The sequence below is a fragment of the Vombatus ursinus genome, unplaced genomic scaffold, assembly GCF_900497805.2.
Source record: "Vombatus ursinus unplaced genomic scaffold, bare-nosed wombat genome assembly UNPS02009994.1, whole genome shotgun sequence".
In the NCBI taxonomy this organism is placed as follows: Eukaryota; Metazoa; Chordata; class Mammalia; order Diprotodontia; family Vombatidae; genus Vombatus; species Vombatus ursinus.
The window spans coordinates 907,811-932,097 of NW_020949772.1; the positions used below are offsets into that span (position 1 = coordinate 907,811).

Consider the following 24,287-nt stretch of genomic DNA (forward strand, 5'->3'; position numbering starts at 1 on the left):
CTTACTGAGGATTCTTGAGCAGAGTAGTGACATGGTCAAGGCTTGAGGAAGTCCTAGTTGCAGTCTCAATACAGAAGCAGTTCTCAAATATGACCAGGCAATCTAAATGCAGAGCTGGCATATTTAGTCACCACTGGTTTTCTGAATAGTGCAGAATGGCGAATTCCATCCCTTCTCTTGTTCCAGGCTATTTGTTTGCCCTCTGCCCAACGTACCCTCTGGCCACCTTGTTCTGCCCATTTACATGCCCCATCTTTCCATCCTCAAAAGCTCTCTTCTACAAAGGAATAGTTCTGATTCGTACAACTGAATAAACATTTACTAAGTGTCTGCTTCTGGACACTTAGTAAACATTCTACGGGGGGGATACAAGGTAGATACATCTAACTATTGTACACAAAATATGAGACAGAGAACACTCAATACTTGGAGTGGGGTGTGCATTTAAAAAGAGGCTTTACAAAAGAGATGGCTCCTGAGCTGAGATGTTGAAGATCTAGAGGGACTGCAGAGACCATATAGTAAAACCCCCTCATGTTACAGATGAGGAAACTGAGGCTCAGAGATTAGGCCCATGGAACCATAGATTTAGACCTGGAAGGGTCCTCAAAAACCATCTAGTCCAACTGCCTCATGTTACAGATGAGGAAGTTGAGGCTCAGAGAGATTAAATGAAATCTCCAAAGTCACACGGGTAGTAAGTATCAGAGGTGGAATTAGAATCCAGTGCTTTTTCCATAACTGAAGAAAGGCAGGTTTCTCAATGCAACAATGAGGTGGAATTATATTCCTGGCATTGAGGTCAGTCTCTGTGCCTACATAGAGACATAAGATGGAGTTGTGGAGTTCAGGGAACAGCCAGTAGTCCATTTTGGCTAGGACGGAGAATTTGTGAGGGGGAGTAAAATGAAATAAGACTGGAAAGGTAGGTGGGAGCCTGCTTATGGCATCCTTTAAATGCCAGTTTCTAAGACTGTGTAGTGTCTGTGGGCGAGTCATTTATAGAACATTATAATTTATAATGTGAAAATTTCTATTCTATTTCCAACATAAATTAATAATTAGCTTATGATATTTAATAAAATAACATCACCTCATTAGCATCCTGTAAAAAGCAGCAGCAGGTTTCCCAGTAAGTGAGGTTTTGTTGGAGTGTTATTTTTTTCCCTTTCTTCTTTTTTATGCTGGTAAATGAGAAAAGGTTCAGTGGAAGGTAATTAGGGGCAAAGCCCATCAGTAGGAACATTTTGAAGAACCTCTGTTCCTCAGAACAAAAATCCCTTATGACTTTCTAATTTGTTATTTAATTGCACTAGTAATATGTGTATGTCTGTACTTATGTGTATGTATGTATATAGATACATACATAATACATACATACATACTTAGAGATATCTTTTTGAAGAAGTTGCCTAATGGTGTCACAGAGGTAACAATGCTGTCTTGTAGGCTATACCAAAGGAGTACGAAGTGATATGATCTACCAAACTGGAAAGGTTTTGACCACATCTCAACAATGAATTATATCTGCTGTTTGAAGATCACCCAGGCTAGGTAGGAGGAGGCTAATTACCAACAGGTTGATTTCTTTAGCCATGGCAACCCAGGAAATGGAAAAAAAAAGATATGCATTTGGAAAACATTCCAGAGGAGACAGATATGCATTCTTGGATGGATCTATGATCTCAGCAAGATGGGCACTCCTTCCATTGATGTGAATTACAAATTGCCTATGCCTTTCCATCATATATGGTGATTCTTTTCTGTGTCCTTCTGTTAATTTTCCCCCAGAGAGTCTATTCAATGTTCAGGGAACTTTTCTCTAATTCAGGAGTTCTTAAGCATTTTTGTGTCCTGGACCCCTTGGACAATCTGATTAAACCTGTGTACTCCTTCTTAGAAACATGTTTTTAAATGAAAAAAATGCATAGGATAACAAAGCAAACCAATTATATTGAAATACAGTTTATACACACATATCTGTATCTATCTGTATGTCTATGTTGAGTGAGAGAAAGAATTAGAAAGACACTCTGTTTTCTAGCTCTATTCTCATTCCTCAACCCTTTACAGACTGGTTTCCAACCTTATCACTCAATAGAAGCTAAATTACCAGTGATTTCTTAATCAACAAATCCAGGGACCTTTTCTTAATCTTCATCCTTCTTGGCCTCTCTATGACCTTTGATACTTTTGATCATTCTCTCTCTCTCTCTCTTTCATATTCTTGCCTGAGTGTTTCCAGGTCTACTTTTGCTTGGTTCTCTTCCTTTCTGGTTCCATCTCCCTAACACCCCAACAATGCCTTCCCTTTGATATCTATCTATCTATCTACATATGTGTGTATATATGTACACACACATATATATATTACACACATATATGTATATCTATGTATGTATATATACATATATATAGTATATGTATGTGTTGTATTATAGTTATTTACATATTATCTTCTCCCAATAGAATGTGAGCTCCTTGAGAGCAGGGACCATATTTTTGTCTTTCTTTGTATCCTCAAAGCTTAACACTGTTGACCGTACCTCTGTGAATGCTAATTCTAAATTCCCTTTGCTAGCTCATCAAGCATGCTATATCCCTTAACTGTGGAAATACTGAAAGGTGCTACTCAGGGCCTCCTCTTCTCTTCCCTCTTCTTCTCTTCTCTTCTCCTTTGCTCTTCTTTCCTCTCCTCTTCTCTTCTCTCTAGAATGGTGATCTTAGCTCCTGTGGGTTCAACTATCATCTTTATGCAGATGACTCCCAGAATTATAAATACAAATCTAGTCTCTTTCTTGAGTTCTAGCCCACATCACAAGCTGCCTACTGGGTATTTCCCTCTGGATGCCCCATAGGTACCTCAAACTCAACATGTCAAAAGCAGAATTGATTATCTTTCCCCAAAAAACTGACCCCTCTTCTGACCTTCATTTCTGTTGAGAATACCATCATATTCCAATCATTCAGGTTCACCACCTAGAAATCAGCCTAGACTTCATTCTCCCTTACCGTCTTAATTCCCATATTCAACCAGTTGTCAAATCTTGATTCTATCTCCACTCACAACACTCCTCTCATTCATCCTCTTCTTTCCACTTCCACAGCCACCACTCCAGATCAGACTCTGGTCCCTTCCTTCTTGGATTATCTGTCTATCTATCTATCTATCTATCTATCTATCTATCTATCTATCTATCTATCTATCTATCTATCCACCTATCTATTCATTCATGCATCTATTTATCTATTCATCTATCTATCTACCACTCGATCTTCTTATCCTTCAATTATCCATAAAACTGCCAAAATGATATTTTTAAAAGACAAGGCTAAACAAGTCACTCCTACCCTTGTCAAAAAGCTCCACTAGTTTTGGACTACAACTAAGATAAAATGCCAAGTTCTTTTCTCTGGCATTTAAAAACTTTCACAATCTATCTCCAGTGTAGATATTCAGGCTTGCTACACTTGACCCTACTTCATACAATCTGCATTTCAACCTAACAAATCTTCTTCCTATTCCCTGTCATGATATCCCATCTTCCATCTCTAGGCTTTTGCACAAGTTGTCCCTTGTGCGTGGAATGCATTCTCTCCTTACTTGTTGCTCTTGGAATTCCACTTTTTCTTCAAAGCTCACTTTAAGTATTACCAACCCCAAGACATCTTTTCTTATCATCTCAACTGTTTAGTGCTCTTTACTTCTACAAAACTCCTAAATAGATAGATTTATATGGGTAGATATAGAAATATATAGGCATATATAGACATATTAATAAATGCTTATTGATTAACTAAATGATTAATAATAATTATGTATGTAGCACATTCATGAAATGATCCCTACAGTGCAGCCCCTGACAAAATCTGTGGCATTCGCTCTTTCTCTCTCACTCTCACTCACTCCTGCTCTCTCTTGCTCTCTTTCTCACTCTCTCTCACAATTTACTCACCACGCAACTAGCCTGTCCTCACATGGGCAGCTCTGATATTCTTGGAGAATACCACCAGTCAAGTATGATTCAAACTCTCTCAGGTTCTTGTAACTCTGTTGAGGGAAGGTGCATGCCTGCTATTTTTTTCCCTCAAACCAGAGGAGGCGGCGAAGGCTGGGTACCAAGCAAAGAGCAAGTTCAGAAATAAGCAATACCTGTACAGTTTAGATATCAGGAACCAAACAAAGTTTCAGTTAAAGCCTCTAGCATAGTCTGAAGCCTACAAAGAAGTACCAAGACAGGAATACTAGATAAAAGGGGAGCCTGTAGAGCCTCCCATCTGGCAAATAGTGGCTAAGTCCAGCAGCAGTCTACTGAAACTCTAAAGGGAAAGCCCAAAAACTTATTGCTTAGACCCAAGGAACTTGCAGAATTCATATCAGGGGAACAGTGACTTTGTCTGGTACCAAAACACTTTGAGAGCATTGAAAGCTTTCAGGCCACTAGCTTGAGCTGTTCCTAAGAGCCTGGAATAGCTGTGATCAAGACCCTAAAAAAGCAACCAGAACCAGCCCATACATTCTCTCAAGAAGTGTGCAGAGCCTGGTCCTAACATATATATGAAACAAGAGTATGGGGTGGGAGTGAAGAATTGAAAAAGAAATGAGAGGTATAGAAGAAATAATTGAAAAGGGAATTAACAACTTAGCACAAGAAGAACAAAACCTTGCCCAAGCAACAAACTCCCTGAAAGTTAAAATGGATCAAATAGAAATTGATGTCATGATGCAACAAGAAATAGTAAAACAAAATCAAAAGACTTTTAAAATAGGAGAAAATGCAAGATATCTCATAATAAAAAAAACCTTCCCTGAAAAACAGATTGAAGAGAAAAATATAAAAATTATTGGACTACCTAAAAATGATGGGGGAAAGAAGGAGCCTACATGTCATGTTTCAAGAAATCTTAAAGGAAAACTATCCTGATTTCTTAGTACCAAAAGGCAAAACAGAAATAGAAAGAATCCATCAGTCAGCTCCAGAAGGAAAAAAAAAATAAACATTCCAGAAACACTGTAGCTAAAATCCAGAGCTTCCAAGTTTAAAAAAAAATACTGTAAGTAGATAGAAGGAAAGAATTCAAGTACTGAGGAGCCACAGTCAGAATTACACAAACCTTTCCTCTCTCCTCAAACCTCCCATGGCTTCTTTTTCTTCCACAAAACAGTAAGTCAACAAATATATACAAACATGCTATATACATGATAAAGAGGAATTAAATAAAGGAAGGAAGGTACTAGAATTAAGAGGAGTTGGGAAAGGCTTCCTGTAGAAAATGGGACTTTTAAATGAGTCTTAAAAGAAGCCAGAAAAAAAACAGCAGATAGAGACTAGGAGGGAGTGAATTCCAGGCATAGGAGATAGACAGCCAGAGAAAATGCCTGGAATCCAGAGATGGAGTGTCTTGTTTGTGTGACAGCAAGGACATTAGTGGATTGGAGAGGACATGGCAGGGATCGAGGTGCAAAAAACCTGGCAAGATAGGAAGGGATTAGGTCATGAAGGCCTTTTCCTCATGTGTTGCCAAAGCCTGTTGATTCCACCTTTGCAACACCTCCCAAATCTGCCCCCTTCTCTCCTCTGACACTGCTACCACTTGGCTGCAGGCCTTATCACCTCACACCTGGGCTATTGCAATAACTGCTGGTGGGTCTTCCTTATTCCAGTCTGTCCCCACTCCAATCCATCCTCCCATTCAGCCACCTAAGTTGTTTTCTAAAAACTCGGGTTTAACCATGTCTCTCTCACACACACACACACACCCCTGCAGTGGCTCCTTATTGCTCCCAAAATCAAATAGAAAATCTTCTGTTCGGCCTTCAAAGCCCTTCATAGCCTGCCCCTTCCTATAAGATCAATCAGTCAATCAAGAAGCATTTATTAAAGGCCTACCATGTGAAAGGCACTGTGCCAAGCTCTGAGGATATAAAAAGAGTTAAAAAAAAAAACTAGTCCCTGCCCTCAAAGAGCTTACATTCAAATGGGGGAGACAACAAAGATCTTAGAGTGGTTTGCCATTTCCTTCTCCAGGTCATTTTACAGATGAGGAAACTGAGGTAAACGGGGTTAAGTACTGGTCCAGGGTCACAAAGCTAGTAAGTGTCTGAGGAAGTCAGATTTAAACTCAGGACGATGAGTCTTCTTGTCTCCTTCTGGCACTCTACCTTCCCTGTGCCACCTAGCTTCCCTGTAGACACAAACACACACACACACACACACACACACACACACACATATCAAGTATGTATAAGGATAAGAGTATGTGAATAACTTGCAGTCTGCATCCTTGGAGGGAGTGCCCAATATCACTGTGATCACAGATGGATCAATATATCAAAGTAGTAATAAAATGATGGTGCAGTGAGTGGATAGAGTGTTAGGCCTAGAGTCAGAAGGACTCATCTTCCTAAATTCTAATCTGGCCACACACACTAGTTCTATGACTTCAGACAAGTCATTTAACTCCTTTTCCCTCAGTTTCCTCATCTGTAAAATGATCTGGAGAAGGAAATGGCAAACCTTTCCAGTATTTTTGCCAAGAAAAACTCAAATAAGGTAACAAAGTGTCAGACTCAACTGAAAAACCTACTGAAAGTAATGTCACATTTTGATGATGCTCAGGTTTGCAAAGTTCTCTCCTCCCCTAAACCCTGCGAGGTATGCAGCAGAACAATTAAGAAATTAGTGGGAATACTAGGAGAGTATAAGGATCAGGAATTGTAGAATGATTCAAATTAGGTCTATCTGGGGAAAACTGGTTGTCTATTTCAGGGGGTAAATCTAAATGGTGTGAATGTTAATGAGAAGTTTGATTGCGTTTCCACAGTTTGTGTCATCTGCTCAGTTAGTCACCACCCCCCTTCTCTGTTGGCACCTGTACAAGAGATCTCAATTCCTCAGGTGTCTATAGGCTTTGGGAATATCCGCATTCTGAAGTGATGGCTTCCTGAGATCAAAGACTCTTTTTATGTGCTTGCCCTGAGGGAAACTTCAGTCTTTCTTGCCATTGAACAGATCAGGAGAGGAGACAAGTTCCAAGATCTAATTGCTTAAATTAGTTTAAATGTTACTTATGTGTCCCTAGTGACAAGGAGAAATCTCTAGGTCTATCTATTTAAATAACAATAATAATATAAGAGCAATAGAATAGTGAGTATATTAATGAGAAGCAGTCTGGCTCAGTGGATGGGAGGGCTGGTCTTAGAGGCTGGCAGACATAGGTAAAGTCCTCTCTCAGAAAGTACTTAGCAGTGAGACCCTGGACAAGTCATCATCACTTAATCTTTCAGTGTCCCAGGAGACTCTCAAAGATATGTGTGTATACATATATGTGTATATGTATATGTTGTACAAATATGTACATAGACATACACTTAATCTGTTGTTTAGTGGTGTCCAACTCACCATGTCCCTATTGATATTTTCTTGGCAAAGATACTGGAGTGATTTGCCATTTCCTTCTCCAGCTTATTTTACAGATGAGGAAACTGAGGCAAACAGCGTTAAGTGATTTGCCCAGGGTCATACAGCTAGCAAGTGTCTAAGGAGGTCAGATTTGAACTCAGAAAGATAAGTCTTCTTGTTTCCAGGCCTTTCGCTCTATCCACTGTGCCACCTAGATTCCCTGTATACATACACACATATATGTGTGTATGTGTATGTATATGTATGTATATACACACATTTATACATATATGTATTTATATTATGCATATGTATATATACATACTCATATATGTGTGTATGCAGGTCTCCATCTCTTCTATGTGTTATAAATGTAGAGAGTTTTCTGAGGCATTGAGAAGTTAACTCATTTGCCTAGGAACACATAACACACATATGGCAAAGGCCTGACAATGAACCCAGATCTTCCTTACTCCCTGCTCAGTCCTTTATCAACTATGCCACATTGACCTCTCATAGACAGATAGACAGGCAGAGATAGACATCTATGTATAGCAATGGGTACATACACATATGTGTATATTTGTACACATAAGCACAGATATACATATGTTTGTATGTGTATATGCATGTCTCTGTGTGTGTGTGTGTGTATATATATACATATGTGTTTATGACTGAAAGAGAAACAGACAAAGAAGGAAGAGAAAGAAAGGATGAGCCCGAATTAATCCTTAGCTGAAAATGCCAGACAGAGAAGTCTTGATCCCTAGAAAGAAGAGCTATGTGGCACTTAGAATTGAAAAAGATTATTTAGTCCACAGGTGATCATAGATATCATCTGTTTCAACACCTCATTTTACAGATGTAGAAACTGAGAGACACATAGGTTAAGTGACTTGACGAAGGTCATTAAGTAGCAACCCAGGCATTTTGACTCCAAAACCAGAGTCCTTTCTATTATACCACTTTTGTTTTCTCATTTCCATGATATCTTTATGTCCCTGGGTTTCCTTTTTTGTGGAGGAACGGAGGAGGGAGGAGACAGTATGGGAATGGTTGGAGGACTGTGGGTCTAGACCTAAGAGTCTTCCAGTTGATGGAACTTGCCATATAGAAACTCTCTTCATTGATAGAGGAGACAAGGACCATCATACTTTTTCCTCTGCATCCCCAGCATCTAGCCTAGTGCGTGGCACAAAATAAATGCTTATTGATTGATTGATCCATAATTAAAAATTATGGATCTTTTAAATCCAATTTAAATCCAATTTAAGTCTTTTCAAGCCAGAGTTCTTAACATTTTTAGTATCATGAAACTCTTTGTTAATATAGTGAAATCTATGGACCCCTTCTCACAATATCTTTTGATGCAAAAAGGAAAAAAAAGGATTACAAAAGAAACAAATTTTATTGGGGAAAAAAATAAGTTCATAGAGCCCAGTTTAAGAAGCCTATGTTGTATATCTGCTTGGGGCATGAAGGGGTGAAACTGATTTGGTTGTAGTTGCACAATTAATATGTATCAGAGCCAGAATTTGAATCTGGATCTTCCCAGCTCCACAACTAGCTTTCTGTTCTGGGGCATGATGCCTTAGCATTCTTTTTGTTAATTCCACTCCAGGACATCTCTCATGATTCCATTTGACAGATAAACAAATTAAGGTCAATCATCATTAAAATGATCTATTTGAAGTTACTCTGAGTTCTAGTGATAGCATATAATATAATCTTAGGGATATAATTCACCTTTCATGTCCCCCGGCCATGTGACCTGTTCCCCATTTCACAATGCTTACTCCCTGTGAATTCTTGCAAATGTCTAAGTAGGGACCCTCGGGTAGCCTCTGGCCCCTTATTGGAAATGCTGCCTTTGTGAATAAATCCCAAATAGAAAATCAGCTTCAGCTGCCAGTAAATTTTGATCTCCCCTTTCCCCAAATGGCCTTTGCTCACATTTTCCCTCACAGCCAAGTAAATGATGTGAATCCGCTTATCTGCTTTGAAGTGGATTTGATGGGACTGCTCTCTGGTGATTGGCTCAGTTGGAACCCTCTTCCAAGCCTGGTCCCTGATCCCAAGTAATGATGTCTGTGTACTGCTATGGAGAAAAGTAATATTCAACTGGGGCTCAGTCATATCTGTTTGATGGTACTCTTATCCCCATGTTTAATAGGGCTCCCACAAATCATGTGTTTCTAATACTTTAATTTAAAGTAGAGAAAGTAGCCAACTGAGAGAAGAGTAACACTTATTTTTTTCATTTCTTTTTTCCTCTTAGTTGGGCATCTAGGATTTCTGGATCATTCTGAAAAAAATCTGCACTAAAATTTTAAGTAAATTCATAGAAGAACACAATATCATGTTTTTCAATAATGGAATCTCATTTGTGGATATGTATATATGTGTGTAAATATATATATATATACATCCATACATACACATATACATACACATATACATATACACATATGCATGTGCATATACATATACATATACATATACATATACATATACATATACATATACATATACACATATAAAGCACTAGGTGGTGCCATAGTGTATAGAGGTGCTGGGCCTGGAATCAGGAAGACTCATCTTGAGCTTATATCCAGCCTTAGACACCTACTAACTGTGTGACCCTGGGCAAGTCACCTAATTCTGGTTGCCTCAGTTTCTTCATCTATAAAATGATCTAGAGAAAGATTTGGCAAACTACAAGAGCCAAACATGATTGAAATGAATGAATGAGAGAGAGAGAGACAGAGAGAGAGAGAGAGATGTATACATACATAGGCATAAGCATATGCACATACATATACACATGTACATGTACATATACATACACATATACATGTACATGTACATGTACATATACATATACATATACATATACACATACATATACATTATTGGTTGGTTGTCCTTCATTCCCAAAAAAGACCAAAATGACACCACTGTGTTAGAGTAAAGTTACAAGACAAGAGACAAGTTGTGTCCAACTGTGGCTGATCAAATCAGTAAGAGCTTGGAATGCTCTGCCACAGGTCGGGTACAAATTGTCCATGTGAACATTTGGGGTGGATTCTCTCAATTTGCTTATTTCCCATTCCTTTTGAGCTACTTCAATTCTGCTTTTCTCATAGAGCACAGAACCTTCTTTGATAAGGGCATGCCATGCTGGGTGGTCCTGTGCCAGTTTCTCTCATGTTACACAATCAATTCCAATATACATGGAATATTCATGAAAGCTCATTCATTTTCCTGTATAATTTATATATTCCCTCCCCCAAATTCCAAAAATTCACTTGTTTCACATTCTTCTCCTTCATACCTATCATGTTCAGTCATACTGGTCTACCAGCTATTCCCCAAACTTGAGGTCATGGGATCATAAATTTAGAACTGGAAAGGACCTTACCTTAGAGTATATTGCTTCCAATTCTCTGATTTCACGGATGAAGAAACTGAGGCACAGAGTGTTTAGTAACTGTATCATCTGAACTACATTTGGGGGTGCCAAGTCTACCTTCTGCTCCCCTACCTCATACATGGAAATGTCATGTTGCCTCCCGTCATAAATTCCTTGAGTTCAGTTTTATTTTTATCTTTGTATCCCCAACGCTTAGCATGGTTCCTGGTACGTGGCAGGTGCTGTAAAAATGCTTGTTTTTTGATTGTCTATGTGCAGAAAATTGTTCTCTATCTCTTCTCTCTAGACTGGGGGTGGGGTGGGAAACCTACAGACTCAAGGCCACATGTGGCCCTCTAGGTCCTCAAGTGTGGCCCTTTGATAGAATCTAAACTTCACAGAACATTTACCCTTAATGAAAGGATTTGTTCTGTAAAATTTGGACTCAGTCAACAGGCCACACCCAAGGACCTAGAAGGCCACATGTAGCCTCAAGGCTGCAGGTTCCCCACCCCTGCTCTAGACCTATTGCCATCACCATTAGATGGTATCCTCACTACAGGCCACTTAGTCTGTTGCAAACTAGTTTTAACAGATTTTCTCATTTCAGGTCTCTCCCTCTTTTAATCTATCCTTCACACTGTAGCCAGAATGAGCCTTCTCATGTTTCTGGTCACATTATTCACCTGCTCAAACATCTTTAGTGGCTCCCTTTTGCTTTACAAGAAAGGTTCAAACTTCTTTTGTTTTGTTTTTTTTGTTTGTTTGTTTTGGTTTTTTTTTTTTTTGGCTAGGAAATGGGGTTAAGTGACTTTCCCAGGGTCACCCAGCTAGTAAGTGTTATGTGTCTGAGGCTGGATTTGAACTCAGGTCCTCCTGAATCCAGGGCCAGTGCTCTATCCACTGTGCCACCTAGCTGCCACCTCAAACTTCTCTTCCTGGTAATGGAAATCTTCCATAACCTGACACCACTCTGTTTTTCCTGCTTTAGATCATAATTCATCCTCTGTCCCCCATCACACATTGTACAGTGAAGTTAAACAAGAATGCTCTCTGATGCCTGGCACGTGACCTGTATTCTCCCACCTCCATGATTTTCTTTATTCTCTATTTTATACCTGGAAAGAGTTTTCTCCCTTTCTTTGCCTGTATTATAGGGTTTTTTTTATTTGTTAGTTTGTTTTGGTGAGGCAATTGGGGTTAAGTGACTTGCCCAGAGTCACACAGCTAGTGTGTGTTATGTATCTGAGGCTGAATTTGAATTCAGATCCTCCTGACTCCAGGACCAGTGATCTATCCACTGCGTCATCTAGCTGTCCCTGTATTGTAGTTTTCTATGCATTTACACAGGGTTCTATGCACATTTTTTTTCCATGAATGAACATCACAGAGAAAATTATAATAGATCATAATACCTTTCCAGCATCATTATACATTAATCCCTTTCCCATACATCATGGTCCAGTCAAACTGGCATTTTCTCTATTCCTCACACTTGACATTCCATTCTTTCTCCATCTTTTGTACTTTGCAGTCTCCTCCTGCCTGGAATGCACTCCCTCCTCGCCTTTGCTCCTGACTTAGGAGATCCTTTAGATCTCTTACTTCCTTCAAGACTTAGCAGAGACAAGACCTTCTACATAAAGACTTTCCAGTACCCCTAGGCAATAAGAGCCTTATTAGTCTGTTTATATTTATATTACATTATTGATTGATTCGGTTGTTTACTTATGTGTGTATTGCCTACCCCTTTGGAGTGTAAGCTCCATGAAAGCAGGGAAGAACTGTCTCACTTTTGTCTTTGTATGTTCAGCATTTGGTACATAGTAATTGCTTAATAAATATTTGTTAAATATTAACATATATGTGTGTGTGTGCATGTTGTCACCCCAAAGGGCATGTATGCTCCCTGAGGGAAGACCAATTAAGGTTTGATGTCAGGAAAAACCGCCTAACAATGAGAGCTGTCCAAAAGACAGATGAGCTCCCTTGAGAGGCGGAACACTCTGACAAGGCTCCATGTAGACCCTGAACATACCCTGGTGGGTATGTTAGAGTGACTAGAGGTCATGTCTAACTCCCGAGTTCTATGATTCATGATATGTATATACAAATGTGTGTACATTTATATAGTACATATATGTGTGTACACATGTGCATATGTATTATATATAAATAACTTATGTTCAAATGATTATATAATAAATAGCTACATATATAATGTTGTACAGGTGTGTGTATGTTTATGTATGTGTATGTGTGTGCTGAATCATAGAGCTTGAGTTCTGTATAAACTTGATTATATATGTATATAAATGTATATGTATGTTTACATATAAATATCCATATTCACATATATTGATAGCTATATATACACATACATGTATAAATGTTCACATATAATAAACACAAATACAACTATGTAGATACATGTGTATATGCACAGATGTGTAGTATATGTACATGTGTATTTATATATGCACACATACATACACACACTGAGTCACAGAACTTGTGTGCTTATATATATAAATCTATGCATATCTATAAATATATAACTATATACATGTAGGCACATGTACATTTATTAATGTGTTATGATGTGCTTATACATACATGCATGTATGTATATGCAAACACACATACATATATCTATATGCATATACATATCCCCCCCCAGGATCACACAGCTAGTTTGTGTGTATGTATGTATGTATGGGATATGTATGTATGTATATCTATAGAGTCAATATCTGGTTATTTTTGTGAGGAGGTTCTAAACAGCCCAGAAATCAAGAAAGGCCTCATGTAGAAGGGGACATGTGAGCTGAGCTCTGAAGAAAACTAAGGATTCTAAGAGATAGGGATGAGTAGAGAATGCATTCCAAGCATGAGGCATAGCCTCTGAAAAGGCACATAGACAGAAGTTGAAATGTCCTCAACAAGGAACAGCAGAAAGGCCAGTTGCACTTGGACTGGAGGGTACAATAACGGAAGTAATGTGTGATAAGACTGGAAAAGTAGATTGCAGTCAGATTGTGAAGGGCCATGCGTGTGTGGGTGGGTGGGTGTGTGTGTGTGTGTGTGTGCACGCGCTTTGGTCTTTAAATGCCAAACAGAAGAGTTCATAGTTGATCGTTGAAGTTGAAGGTATCCCTGGAGCACACTGAGGTAGGGGGTGAGTTCTCAGACCCGTGCTTTAGGAATATCATTCTGGCAGCTGTAGAGAAGATAAGAAGGATGAGGATGGAGAAGAGGCCAGTGAAATTACCAATGAACAGATCAGACCTCGGAGAATGCAGTTTCAGCTAAGTGATAAGGTCCGGCATCCAATTTCAAAGGGGTTGAGAAGTGAGTGAATGAGAAAGCAAGGAAATAAAGACAACAGAGTATAGCAACTTTATCTGGGCAGGAGCAAAAAGATATTTGATGGGAAGGAGACATGTTTTGAATCCCAGAGCCTTTGGAATGCTAGGGACCCTGGAGGATGCAAAAGGCAGAATGATAAAATCTGGAGCTTCCTTCCCAGTCCCCAAGTAGATCTCACATGACAGAATGAAAAATTGCATTCCAAGCATAAGAATACCCCTGGCCCAGATGGGCATTCCACTGCCAGTCAGCACTCCTCCTTAGCCCCCTTCCTCTTCATGTTCCCAGAATTTCCAAATATTTAAAGGACACTCTTGACTTTTTATTCTGGAGCTGAGCTGCACAATGCCTCTTCCTGCTGTGTGATGAGGCCAGGTTGCTGCCCCTTCACTGGTTTCTTTTACAAGCATAACTTTGTGGGTTTTGTTCCAAACCACCACAGTAAAGCAAACACCACAATAAAGTGAACCACATGAGTCTGTTTTTTTGTTTCCCAGCGTGTATCAAAGTTATGTTTACACTCTTTGGTAGTCTATTAAGTATGCCATAGTATTGTGTCTAAAATACAATGCACATATCTTAGTGAAAGAAGTACTTTATGGCTAAAAAATGCTAGCCATCATCTAAGACTTTAACAAGTCGTCATCTTTTTTCTGGTGGAGGGTCTTGCCTTGATGTAGATGGCAGCTGTCTATTGCGGGTGGTGGTTGCTGAAGATTGGGGTGGCTGTGGCGATTTCTTCAAATAAGACAACAATGAGGTTTACCACATGGATTGACTCTTCCTTTTGCTTGAACACTTGGAGGCCATTGTAGGGTTATTTACTGGCCTAATTTTGATATTATTGTGTCTCAGGGAATAGGGAGGAGAGGGAGAGAGATGGAGGAATTGCTCATTGCTGGAGCAGTCAGAACATGCAATTTTTATCAATTAAGTTTGCTGTCTCATATGGGTGTGGTTTGTGGCACACCCCAATTACGATACTAACATCAAAGATCACTGATCACAGATCATCATAACAGATATAACGATAATGAAAACATTTGAAATATTGCAATTACCAAAATATGACACAGAGACATGATGTGAACACATGTAGTTGGAAAAATGGTGCCAATAGACTTCCACGATGCAGGGTTGCCACATACTTTCAATTTGTAAAAAACACAATGTCTGTGGAACACAATAAAATGAGATATGCCTGTATTCCTAAGGGACTTAGAGATTCAGTTCTGGGAAGCCAGGGGGTTGAGGAGAGAGAAACTGGAATCTTTCTGTTCAATTGTGTGACAAGCTGTTTCTGATCCCTGCCCTTTGGATAAAGGAGATTCCTGTCTTTCCTTGCCCTGCCCAAAGGCAACTGCTTCTCTCTCATATTTGGTTTCTTTTCCCCAAAGTCAAGTGAGGTCAGGCTCAGAATCTAGAGCAGGAACCATTTACTAAAGAAGAGGTGAATGACCGGTGGGGACCCGGGAGGCCTTCGGAATTTTTGTGAACTCAAAGAAAGAGTTTTTAAAAGCTTACTCATAGCCCAGGCAAAAGGCTTATTTGACAGTATAGTAGGGGGAAAAGCACAGAATCTTGAGCTGACACAGAAGATGGTGCCATGTTTCCACAAGAGATTGTTCCTTGCTCTAGGGCTACAGGAAACAACTTGAATGAACTGGCAAATGTTTGGACTGGCACTACTGCTGGGATATTTAATAACAGCTTGAATTTATGTTGTACTTTAGGTTTTGAAAAGCTCTTTCACAGTTTAACCTCATGATAGCCCTGTGAGGTAGAAATGATTATTATACATTTTTACAGATGAGGAAACCAAGGCTTATAAAAGTTAGTGACGCTATTAAGTGTCTGAGGAGGGATTTGGATCCAGCTAGTGTGGTACAGTGGACTTCCCTGACTCCTCTAGGTTCTAAGTTCAAATCTCATCTCTGATGCTGATTCTACGTATGACCTTGGACAAGTCACTTGACCTCCATGGGCCTGATTTTCCACATGTGTAATGTGAGGAGCATTTACTAGATGACCTTTGAGATACCTTCCAGCTTTAGATCTCTGAATCTCTGAGGCATAGGACTTGAGTTCAAATCCACCCTCTGATATAGGGGTCATTAACCTCCCTTAGACTCTGGGATCATTAAGTGTAAAATGAAAGGATTGGAGTAGATGGCCTCTCAAGTTGCTGCCCGCTCAAGACTACTCCTAAGATCCAAAAATTCCTGAGTCCAGCACTATCCATTACACCACCCTGCCTTCTGAGCATAAGGGCACTAAAGAAATGAGAAGATTGCTGGTGAATTCTTGGATAGAACAGCCATAGAATGGTTGATAGTGAACAGTCAGTGGAGTGAACAGTCAGCGGAGTGAGTACTGGGGGAAGGAGGAAGCCATCCATGTTGGATCTCATATTCTCTCCTTGTAAGTCATCATTATCAGTGTGGGGATGGTCAGGGGGTCTCTCTCAATCTCTGTTTAGGGATCACCCTAACCCCCAGCCCCACACACTGTATTAACCAGATCTAGGAAAGTTGGTGACAATGAATGCTATGTTCAAATCCAAGCCGGCAATGTTCACGGGACTGTAATGGTGAAAATTATTCATCCCTTTGTGCTAGCTGTCTCCCATTCCTGCAATGTTCTCCCTACCCCTCCATGCCTCTGGCTTCCCTGAGTTCCTTCAAGGGCCAACTGAAAACTCAGATCAGCTCAAAGAAACAAGAGGCAGAAGGACCCACCTTCTGCAAGAGGCTGTTCTTGGTCCCGTCCCTCTCCCCAGCGCTTCTTTTTGAGATTGGCTTTCATTTACACAAATATTATATCATCTTGTATCATATCATATCACATATATGATATATAAAATTATGTTACCTGACATAGGGTGTGATATCATATCTAATCTATCATATAACATGTACATCCTATCATGTTATATATATGTATGTAATATCATATAAGTATATATTTATATATACAGACATGCATGTAATGCATAAATATATAGGCATTTCTGTGTTGTCTTCTTTGTCAAAATGTGAGCTCCCTGAAGATAGGAACCATATTTTTACCTTTCTTTGTATCTCTATCACTTAGCAAAGTACCTGGCACATAGTAGGTGCTTAATAAATATTTGTTGACTTACTATCCCTAGAGAAGAATACCCACAATTTTTCATCAGATATTCATTCATGTCATTTGTTTTGTTGTGGGGTATTTTTTTTGTCCTAACTATTTGTTTTATCCATGTTTGGCATTCCCCTGGCAAAAATTCCCTGGGCAAATTCTGATCAGCACCTGCTGTGCAATTTAGAGCCTTAGAGCATTGCTTGGGGCAGTGAACATTTCAATGGTTTAAATGATATGATCACACAGATAGCTTGGGTCAGAAGCTAGATTCAAACCCAGGTCTTCCTGACTCAAGGACTGGCTCTCTATCATGTAGCTAGCTATTGTAGCTACAATTATTGGAATAGAAAGATGGTCTCTGCCATGAGACCCTGCTCTAGCATGGGAAGGAGGACTGGAGTGCAAGTTCCAGAAGAAGAAATAAACCTGGTCCCACTTTCACAATCTGGTTTGGTGATTGATTACAGCCAATTCACCATAACCCCTCCCCCATTCAGGTATATGGGCTGGTCAATAGCATCAATAAGATTGGTGACTATACAAATTTTTCAGGGGAGAGAACATTTCTCGGGGCCTAGAAACAACAGGAGCTTTTTTAGACTGCTGCATACATTGCTGCATAAGCAGAAACTCCCTCCTCCCTTGGCTCTGTCCATGGGCTTGTATTATGTTGAACTAATTTAGGGCCATTCTTTTCTGTACTCCATTGTGTGGACACTTTTCTTCTGTCTTGTTCTTGGAGCTCCTTGTTGGGAATTTGAGTAATGACAGCTAATAATGGCTGTACCTGTCACATTAACCCCCACTGCTGTGACAGTGCCAGACTTACCAGGAACTAATGCAAATTAGATTCCCTTTGCAGGGAGGGCCAAGAAGAGGGAATTAGCACATTTCAGGGGAAAGGTCATTCAGAGAAGGAATGTAAAACCCAGGGCTCTGTTCCATCTTCCAGGAAGCAGAAATCTTGAACACGGCTATTCTCACTGGGAAGACAGTGGCTGTGCCTGTAAAGGTGGTCTCTGTGGAGGAGGATGGCACTGTGACAGATCTTCTGGAGTCTGTGGAGTGTAGATCATCAGATGAAGATGTAATTAAGGTAAGGTGATATTTCTCTGGTCCCCCTAGGAAACTATTGTCATGTCAACATCATTGTTCATTGACTGGATAGACCTTTAGTTCCCATAGGGTTCATTTCCTACCATTTTGGTTATACTGTCATTAAAATCCAGACATTGACTCTTAGGCACACAAAAAAAAGAACTGAAATAAGTGGAAAAGCTTCTGTGGATGGTGTATTCCTTCTATTTGAATGTCTTATGTCTCTGCTCTTGCAAAAATACTTTACAATGATTTTCATTTTCTAATTTAATACCCAAAGTTGTATTTTTCTGGCTTGGTTATTTTGGGGGTCATTATACAGTGCATATAAAATCTAGGGTCTCTACCCAAACTTCCACTCACACTAACATATTGGGTGCCCAGAGATTGACTACTTATCCCCTCAAAGTCCCAAATCCTCTTGACTTCTGAAGTTCATAAAGTTCTCCTCTGGTCAAAGGTAAGGAAGAATGAGGTGCTCTTCTCTCCCACAAATGGTTCCTTCTCAGGGGTTTGGCTAAAATTCTCTCTCAGCTTCATTCTCCGTTGAATTCCTAATTACTTAAATCTTTCTCTTCATTCTAGTGCCTTCCCTCTGATAAGTTTTCCTTGTTATCCTGCATATAGCCTGCTTTGTATATATTTGTTTGTATGTTGTATTCCGCGTTAGATTGTAAACTCCTTCAGTGCAAGAACTGTCTTTTGCCTCTTTTTGTATCCTCAGCACTTAGCACAGTGCCTGGCATATATTAGGAATTTAATACATATATATTAATTGATTGTTTGAATTACAACCAGCTCTCTAATTTTGTATAGGCCAGAGGTTACGGTTTAGTCTCTCAGCCAATCCAAATATACTTTCTCTCACACCTAGGGAAGTTTCAAGTTCTTGTTCTCATCTAGGGAACAATTGAGATGTACTTGACTAGAAAATATATCCTTATATTCACAGAAACAAAAATGGTACCCACAACATTAACACCCGGAGTCATCAGAAGGTTATGGCATTTTGAGTCATTGGTGTGAGATGGTGGCCTAGAAAGCTAATGCAACATTAGGCTGCATTAAGCAAAACACAGAATCCAGGAATAAGGCAGTGATCGCCAATTGCAATTCACCTTCTGTGTTCAGTTCTGAGCAAGACATTTCAGGATAAACAGTGATAAGCTGGAGAGTAACTAAGGGAGGCAGACCATTATGGTGAAGGGCCTCGACTTCATGCCACATAAGGATTGGTTGAATTTTGTAAGGATGGTTAAGCTAAAGAAAACTTAGGGGGGAGATAGTTATCTTTAAATATGCTAATGTTGAAAAAGAGTTAGACTTGTTCTTGACTCTTGGGATAGAATAGAAGCAATATACGGATATTATGAAGAGCCTGATGTAGGTTTGATATGACAAAAATGTTGCTAATGACCAAAATGCCTATAGGTAGTTATGTAGTACAATGGATAGGGCCCTGGTCCTGGAGTCAAGAAGATCTGAGTTCAAATTCACATTCAGACACTTACTGGTTGTATAACCCTGTACAAGTCACTTAATCTTTGTCTGCCTCAATTGCCTCAACTGTAAAATAGTGTTAGTACTGGCACCTACCATACAGTGTTGTTATGAGGACCAAATAAGGTAATATTTGTAAAGCACTTAGCACAGTACCTGGCACATCATAGGTGCTTAGAAAATTCTTGTTTTCTTCCTTTCTCCTTTCCTCTCTCACCTCTCTTGCTCCCTACCTCCTTCCTTCCTTCCTCCCCTCCTCTTTCCTTCTATTCTTCCTTCCTTTTTTCATTCTTTCCTTTTCCTTCCTTCTTTCCTTCCTTCCTCCCTCCCTCCTTCCCCACTCCCTTCCTTCAATCTTTCCTTTTTCTCTTCCTTCTTTTCTTCCCTTCTTTCCTTCCCTCCCTCCCTTTTCCCTCCTTCCTTCTTTCCTTCTTTCTTTCCTATTATCCCAAAACATAATGGACTACCTTTGGACAGATGGTGTTCCTCCTCATTGGAGGGCTATAGGAAAACTTTTGTATTACTACTTATTGGAAATGTAGAAGTGATGCTTAGTCAGGTACAGGTTGGACTGGATGACCTCTGAACTCCCTTCAACTCTGAGATTCTGTGCAGGTCCCTGTAAAATAGGCTCAAAGTATAATTGCAGTGACTGCTACTACCTCTCTGTACCATGATTTTGTATCTCAAAGTATTCTCTAAAGATCAGAATCATGGAAGCTTTTTATAGAGTTAGCATTGAAGTCATGCCTGGAGTGTTGGCTTTGGGTTAATAAGCCCTGGGTTCTAGTGTAACTGACTATGCGACCCCCTGCGAGTTATCCAATATCTCTGAATCTACACTTGCTCATTGTAAAAGAAATCACAGTAAATGACTTCTAAGGTCCTTCCCTGCTCCAGGTCTCTGAGCCTCTGATCCCTTTAGCCTCTCAGGAATCAGGAAGGCTACCTCTACAATCTTAAGCTGCAGATAAGTTGCTGTTCAACATTGGTTGAGACAGTTTCTATATAAAAGAAATCACAAGTCCAAGACCCCTTCCCCCTACCCCCAAAAAAGAACAGTTATTTGCAGCTCTGCTTTACAATTCATGGCAACTTAATAAAGGAAGAATCTTTTTCCCCCATGTTTTACCAACCCACAGAATTCTATGTGAGCCAATGATGCCAACTGAGGACCAGCTCCAGTCCTTCATAAAAATGCATTTATTCTTCCTCCCAGCCGCTTCTTTCCCATTTGGGATCAAATGCAAAAATAATCCAAAATAAAGCAATGCAAGGAATATATTGAGAGACAGCCCTTTGACTTGCCTTCATCAAGAGACTATGTAATAAACCTTATGCAGCTGGAGGCCAATAGGTTGGTGAAGGGAGCACCACTCTCTCTGAAGGACTGAGTGTGATAATGAATCTGGCCCAGTGTCAGCATCTGAAAGAGGTTTCTAATAAGTGCTGTATGTTTTCAAGACAAGCCCTGGAAAATGAAATGGTGCTTCTTTTCCTGATCTTCCCTCATGTCTCTTTCCAACTCCAAAATTGGGTGATTCTAATTCCAAGGCTGAGGAGTACAGTTGCCATGCCCACATGGTGTCCTTGTTTAACTGAGAGTCAGCAGGGAACAGGGGAAAAGAATGCTGGATAAGGTGTCAAGGGTATTATAATCTATGATCTCATAGTGTGGTGCAAAAGAGCACTGAACTTCCAGTCATGGGACCTGAGTTCAGATCCCAGAACTTCTACTTACAATCCAATCTAATAAACATTTATTAAGCACCTACTATATGTCAGCCACTGTACTAAGCACTGTAGATACAATTAATATAAAGAAAGATAATCCCTGCTCTCAGGGAGTTTACAATATAAATGGAAAAAACAAAACTCGAAAGGAGGCTGGAAAGTGAGGGGGGAGAGATGGGATAGTGACTTCAGGTATTTCAAGGGATGCTAGGTGGAAGAGGGATTAGCCTTATTCTGCTTGGCCCAAGGGGCCAGAACCAGGAGCAATGGATATAAGGTGCAGAGAGACAGATTTAGGCTTGATGGGCAATTTTGAGAGGTGATGGGTACCCCCTCTTTGGAGGTTTTCAAGCAGAAACCAGATAACTCCCTTCTGAGTGTGTTCCAGTGGGGATTCATTTCATAAAGGGGTTAAACTAGGTAGCCCCTGAGATCCCTTGCAACTCTTAAAATTGGTGATTCTCTAAAGGTAATAGAAAAAGAGAAAAGAGATTATTTTAGTTACCCAGATTGTAGCCATATTGCCTGGGAAGTGCCAACTGGCTTCAAAGGAAAAGGCTTTGCATATCCAACCTTATTTCATGGAAAACAGGTGTTTTCCACTAGCTATCTTTATGTCATAGCAACTATATTATAAACTCAAGCAATTAAAGAATATGGGATTTCTTTGGTGTGGGAACTCCCCACTAGGAGTTGCAGCCTCTCCACAACTTTGAGAGTTGTTGTGTGGCTGAAAAATTCCTCACACTTTAGGCAACTTGGTGCTGAGCCTCTGAATCCAGCAAAGCTGGTCTTTGACAAAGGTAGTAGTAGTAATCATAAAATAATAATCGTATTTCCGTAGTACTTTAAGGTCTACAAAGCATTTCTCATTTATTATTTCCTTATATAATCTGTATTTTACAATTGAGGAAATTGAGGCATAAAGAGCCTAATGGACCTGTCCAGGGTAACACATCTAGGAAGTGTCTGAGGCTGGATTTGAACTCAGGTCTTCTTGATTCCAAGTCTAGCTTCTATCCACTGCACCACCTTGCTACCAATAATAGCTAACCTTTATATAGTACTTCAAGGTTTGCAAAGCACCTTACAAATATTATCTCTTTTTATTCTCACTACAACCTTAGGATGTGGGTGCTTTTATTACCCCATTTTACAGTTGAGGAAACTATGAAATACAGAAGTGAAGTGACTCGCCAAGGGTCACACAGCTAGGAAGTATCTGAGGCCACATTTGAACTCAAGTCTTTCTACTCTAGTGCCAAGTCTCAATCCATTGTGGACCTAAAGTAATAGGCACGCACTTTATCACTGGATCTCTCTTTTTTCTTTGAGTCTTTGCTTGCAGATGTTTTCATGTCATGGTCTTCTTCTAAGTTTGTGCCTTGATCTTCCCTGTCACCATGGTAGTTCTTTATGTCAGGCTATTTTGTTGTTGTTGCTGTTGTTTGCTTATTTTCCCAACTTATTTCTTGACTTTGTATTGTATTGTATTCTTGACCTCTGCTAACCCCAGGGACAAGGGGAGTGACCAACCTAAGTTTCAAGCTTATCTATCCTGCTGTTTTTATATCTAGGTCTGTGGGCCTATAGATCTTCAGGGTTTCCAAGGTGGTATGATCTGGGGTTTGTTCTGATCATTGCCCTCCTTGTCTGTGGTCTGGTCCTTCCCAAAGCAGGTCCCTGCTTCCTTGCAATGGCAAGCACCCAATCCAGCCTGAAACTATAACCTGGAACTGGGTACTGAACTATGAGGATGCCAAATGGTGCCCACTTCTATACCCAGTGCTAGCCAGCATAGGGTTCCACTTAAAGTCTTTTTCTGACTAGATGTTCGGTCTTCTTACCAACTCTGGGCATTGTGTTACTGCCCTAGCTTCTATCACTTCCAAGTCTCACAGTCAGTGATGGGCCATCTCTCACCCCAGTAACCAAAGACCTCTCTTTCTGTCCTCCTAAGCCATCCTGGACTGGGAAAAAAAATGATTTATTGTGACTTTTTGTTGGTTATTCCATTCGCAATTTGGTTTGATTTGCTTTTTAAAAGTTGTTTAGAGGGAGAGCTCAGCAAAATTGCTGACTTCTCTTTGACGTCTTGGCTCTACCACCATGCCTGCAACTATGTTCAAAGTCTTTCTACCTTGGTAGGACCTGGCAGAGCTTGAGCTCCACTGACACAGCCTTGAAGAAACTGGAGTTGCTTCCACATCATGATGATGTATCATCATAATAATAAATAACATGTATTATAGATAATTTGCTAAAGTTTTCAACACAGTTGACATACATTATAATCTTACAGTGGCCCTATAATATAGCAAATACTCTCCCCATTTTACAGATGGGGAAATTGAGGCTCATAGAAGTTAAATGACTTGCCCATGATTACATAGTAAATACCAGAGATAGGATTTGATCCTGTCTTCTTGACTTCAAACCTAACACACTAGCAGCTATCACACACTACCTCTTGATCAGAGAAACATTTTGATGGAAGAAATATGTTACATGAGAGGGGAAAGCATTGAATGTTGATGCATTAAGGTATAATTCAATTATAGTTCAATTCAACAAACATTAAGTGCCTATTATGTGCAAGATGCTGTACTATATTCTGAGGAGGAAGGAAGGAAGGAAGGAAG

The 24,287-nt window shown here is 39.8% G+C and overlaps 1 protein-coding gene across 1 annotated transcript in view; it reads left to right on the forward strand.

Moving 5' to 3' along the window:
- TMEM132D (transmembrane protein 132D) overlaps positions 1-24,287 on the forward strand; it is an 881,229-nt gene that overhangs the window by 729,037 nt on the left and 127,905 nt on the right. The window contains exon 5 of the mRNA XM_027853583.1: positions 18,266-18,409. Coding sequence (XP_027709384.1) covers positions 18,266-18,409 — 144 coding nt within the window. The remainder of the gene's footprint in view (positions 1-18,265; positions 18,410-24,287) is intronic.